At 32.3% G+C, this 5104-nt stretch overlaps 1 protein-coding gene across 1 annotated transcript in view; it reads left to right on the top strand.

The window, feature by feature from the left end:
* The window catches only part of LOC118757373 (probable cytochrome P450 28d1), a 16942-nt gene extending 12107 nt beyond the window's left edge, over positions 1-4835 (top strand). Inside the window, exons 4-7 of the mRNA XM_036492093.1 lie at positions 1472-1882; positions 1944-2064; positions 2136-2408; positions 4634-4835. Of these exons, the coding sequence (XP_036347986.1) occupies positions 1472-1882; positions 1944-2064; positions 2136-2408; positions 4634-4800 (972 nt within the window). The 3' untranslated portion in view covers positions 4801-4835. The remainder of the gene's footprint in view (positions 1-1471; positions 1883-1943; positions 2065-2135; positions 2409-4633) is intronic.
* Positions 4836-5104: the final 269 nt, after the last annotated feature.

Here is a 5104-nt window from a genome sequence, read left to right as displayed (position 1 = left end):
TAACATAACATAACACAACACATCACAACATAACATGTCATTCTTCAATTTTATCTTTTTCCTTATCTCCTTTTCTTTGTCTCTACCTTTATCTCTATCTTTGTCTCTGCCGTTTTCTTATCTTTTTATTTTTATATTTATCACTGCATTGACTTTAATTCAGATCTTTAACTGTATTTTAATTTACAAGGACGAATAAGTATTTAAAATGCGATTTTTAATTAATTTTATTTTTTTAAGCTAATAAAGTTAGGAGGGCAAAATTCGAGGATATGGTCGTGTGTATTAGTCCTTAATAAATCAATTTTTTCATAAATAAATATTGCAAATTTTCAAGAATATTCAAGGATACAATTTTAAAAGGTAATTTTCCATATACATTCGTCCTTATGCACCAAAAAATTTAATATTCTACAGGATTTTCTCTTTTATTTGATACCCACATTGTTATTCTACATTGCACTGAAATTTTTTAATAATATTTTGAATTAATCATATATTTGCAGTTTTAAAGTCTTTAGAAAAAAATCCTGATGTCAGAGTGAAAAATTGAAAGCGCGGTTTTACTACATTTTGCCCATATTTTCGCGAATATATTAATTTTTGTGTGTAAAATTTACTACCGCACGGTGTTATATTAGTAAACGATTTAGTAGCAAATTATAGAAACTATTTTGTCGACAAATACACAGAAATGTTGGGATTGAGTTTTCCAACGAATGAGATATCGACCATAAAATGACACCTCTTTTACCATTTAATTATAGTTGATTCAGTACTTTTTTCTTTGAAATATGGTAAGTGTTATCGATTACACCATTTTAATAATCATATTCACCAGGAGAAATGTTCGAATGAGTAACTGTCAGACAACGCCTGAAAATCCTGCAAAGCCTGAAAGAAGTTCGAAATTCGGCATCTGTCGGGCTTTTTGCACTAAATCGTCTTTCAGGCATGAGCGCCTAAAGCCGAAACGCCTGAAACGCCTACTATGGAGCTCCAGCTTAATATACTCATTAAAAAACTTTAATCGCACTTGCTCCCGTTAGCTTTTTACTTCTTCAAAATTCCACGTTTATTCCGAAATTTTTTTGCTGGCGAATTTTCTCCGCATTTTTTTTTTGCAAAACGTATTCAAATGTAAAAAAAAAATATTTTCAAAAGGATTAACAAATTGACATTATAGTAAGTTTTTTATTAAATACCATAGGGGAATTCGCTCTTATGTGCATTCGTTGTATGTTGTGTAATTACACTTATTACAATTATAATTGTACCATGGATAAATACATTTTGGGGTTTTGTATACATTACCTTCAAAGCAATGGAACCTAAAAGTGTTTTGGATGGAAATGAGAGGGAATAACAATGCAAAAATATTTAAAAGGCGCAGCGAAGCTCGCCGGATATTTGCTAGTATGTATGTATGTATGTATATATTTTCAACTATAAAATATTTTAATGGTTACAGATTGCGCTACGTTTCACCTCCGAAAATATAGCCAACTGTGTGCTTGGCATTACATCCAATACTTTTAGCGACCAATTCCTACCAATTGCGAAATACGTAAAGCTGTTTTCCGAAAATAGTACTGTTTTTATTATTTACACATTTATCGCCGGTCTTTTTCCAAACATAGTAAATTTCATGAAAGTCAAATTCATTCCAAAAAAATGCGAGGACTTTTTCGAAAATCTAATTCGAGAAGCCTATACCATACGAGTAAGAAGTAAAATAAGACGAAATGACTTTATGGATCATCTTGTAACATTGGTGAAAAGTAAACTCCTTAACGAACACGAAGTAGCTTCACATGCAATGACATTCCTCATCGACGGCTTGGATACATCAGCCACAGTTATATCTCATTGTTTATTTCTAGTAAGAGTGCTGTTATTTTTTCTTGGAATAGGAGTACTTTATTAAAGAAAACGCCTTTCAGTTGGGTCGTCACCAAACGGCGCAAAAGAAGTTACTTTGTGAAATAACGAAGAATTCTATAAATGGCGAATTGAGTTTCGATAAACTAAATCAACTTTCTTATTTGGATGCTTGCATAAACGGTAGGTGTTTTTATTCAATTCATTAAACTTATTCGTTAACTAACATACATATGTATATCCTTTTTATTTAGAAACTATTAGAATTCTGCCGCCCGGTTTGTGGTCAATAAAAACGTGTACCGCGCCACATACCTTCACAGGCAAGAACGGCGAACGTGTTTCTTTAGCCATCGGTGACTCCGTTTTAATACCAATATACGCTCTCCATCATGATTCTAATTACTACACAAATCCCGAACAATTTCAACCCGAGCGTTTTCTTAACGAAAAAGGCAGTAAACTGAAAACATTTCATGACATTGGAGTATTTCTGGGCTTTGGTCATGGTCCCCGAACTTGTTTAGGTTCGTAGGAGAATTGTCATTCATTCTTTGTATGTATATCGTCCTAAGTTCTTCAAAAGTGTATTAAGTCAAAGTTTGTCTCACTTGATACTATTTGTGTACTATAAATGTCTACAGTTCAAAAAAACACACGTTCCTAGAAACGCATTTCGGACCCTGCAATAAAAATGAGGGACAGTCGCGCAAGGCGGTAGTTCAACACTACACATATCATGACTATCTCCGAACTAGTGCGAAATGAATGCAGGGCGAACCAATTGGTACTCTCCCTGCAGTAATTACTTTTTCAAAATTTTCAAATTTAGATGTAGTCTGACACAGCGCTAGTTCCGCCGTCCAGGGATGGGCGTTTTTGAATGAATTATTATTCAAATAAAAAATAAAATTTTGTTCATAATTTTTCTAATTTTGAATGACGAGTAAATTTTTATTCTTCATTCAAACACTTTCGATGATGAATAAATTTGCATTCATCACTCAAGTAATTTCAAGTAACGAATAAATTTTTATTCTTTATTCAAGCACTTTAGAAGGATGAAGAAATTAAAAAAAAATATTAAAATTTATTCATCATTCGCAAGTGCTTGAATGAAGAACAAAAATTTATTCGTCATTCAAAATTGTTTAAATGATTCTTATTTTTTTTTTATTCAATTATTAATTTTCCTGACTATGCCCAATCCTGCCGTCCCTACAAATTTCAGAAGTATCTCTGAACTAGTGCAAAACGGCTGCAGAGAGGGACAGTTGAAACTTTCGGAGTGCTAGTTGCGCTATCAGCAAAGTTTCTCACATTTCTCGTACAATACGAAAATATGTAGCTCCGCGGGAAGACCTCCGACTCTAACATCGTCGGTGGCGAGTTCAAATCGCGGTAGAGGCAGTTGTCATTTTCAATCAAATTTAATAAATTTAAATTGTTGAATGCCGGTTAATAATTTCAGAGAGAATGATAAAATTTAATATAAATAAAATAAAAAATAAATAAAAATTAAATTAAATACAATCTGTAAAAGAAAAGAAAAAAAAATTACAAAAAATCGAATAACCGTGACAATACATACATACATATAAGCGTTTAAACATTTTCTTGATTATTTTCGGAGATCTGTCCAAAACGGAACCAGTTCAGAACTAGTTCGAAAATTCTGGGGGCAATTTCCACTTTGTAGTACATCGCCATGTAAAAAGAGACAGTTGAATGCACTGCGTTGGGATAGATCGAGAACCTGTACCGCCTCTTAATAAGCAAGTTCTGAACTAGCGAGATTTACTACATACATACATATTTTCTGTCGAATAGGGAATTTCTATTTACTTTTGAAGAACTCGCGCCCACACACCGGGCAATGGTGGCAAGCCTTATTTTATGGAAATTTTCTGGGAGGTATTTAAAGTCATTAATTACAATAGGGCTGTTCAGGATGTTGGGGCAACCGTGTGCATTTTATTGTTACAAATGCAACGAATACGCAAATGCAAGAGCATAGGCACAAGATCCTGAAAAGCCCTTGTGTGGTACCATGTTGTGATAGCTTCATTGAATACACAAACATATGTACACTGCGGAAAATAATGCAAAGTAAAAATGAATGCTTTATATTTGATTATCGTTTAAAAATAATGGAATTTAAAAATAATATTTTCATACAAAATTTATTACGCACGTATTTGAGTGTTCACATCTGAGCATATATATGAGTGTACATAGGCACCCCAATTATGCAGAGCGCCGCTCTGAGAGCGGTGACAACACACACATTCATATATAGTACATGTTTATCCGTACAAATCGCGTGCTGTGGTGTTGATGGATATTCAACATTTGAAAGCAAATTAATATGCCTGGGTGTAGCTGAGTGCGCAAAGATGCATGCCACAATTTGTTGATATCCAGAGATGATCAGGGTTCGAATTCAACTGAAGTTAAATATTTTTTTTTTAGTTTTTGTTAGAACGAACGCGGTCATTTTAATATGCCGTAATTGAATTGAATATTTACCAATATACAGTACTTTCGTTGACGTTTATAGTAAGATCAATTACGTTTCTATTTGATTTTAATATTTTTTTTCCCTCAGTGCATTTTAAAAACTGGAATAAATAGCGATTATTTTATGAATAAAGTTTTTATAAAGGAATATGTATTCATAAAAAATGGACTTGCCACTTTTCAGATTAAGTGTGGTGCTTACTGCTCATCATTGTGTATTTATTTTTTTTAGGATCTTACTTTGCAACTGTTCAAATAAAGGTAGCGATTGCTTCGATCGTGCGCAGCTTTAAAATATCTCTGAACGCAAAAACCAAACCTTATGTTAAACTGGATCCGAAAATGTTTCTAGCCCACCAGGATGGAGGTGTTTGGTTAGATTTTCAGCTCAGAAGTTGATATGTACACATTTTTAAAATTATTCTACAGCATGTTTTAAGAATTATTTTACTAAAAATTATTTTACAAAAAAAAAACTTTATAAGGATATAAACTATTATATTTATAATATTTGTATACAATAACACAATTAAACTTCTTTTAAAGTTGCAATAATATCGTAGGTTCACGCTCAACTGAATAAATAGTTTTTGCCCCTTACGAATCTTTAGTATACTACCTGTAGATTCCGCAGAGCTATATCTTATATTATATAAAATTATATTATTATATTATATAAATATTATAGATATTATAGATATAT

This window comes from Rhagoletis pomonella, unplaced genomic scaffold (genome assembly GCF_013731165.1).
Source record: "Rhagoletis pomonella isolate Grant_MI unplaced genomic scaffold, Rhpom_1.0 Rhpom_scaffold_00002, whole genome shotgun sequence".
Lineage (NCBI taxonomy): Eukaryota > Metazoa > Arthropoda > Insecta > Diptera > Tephritidae > Rhagoletis > Rhagoletis pomonella.
Note: the sequence above shows the minus strand (reverse complement) of the source record. Positions and strands in the feature narration are given on the sequence as shown.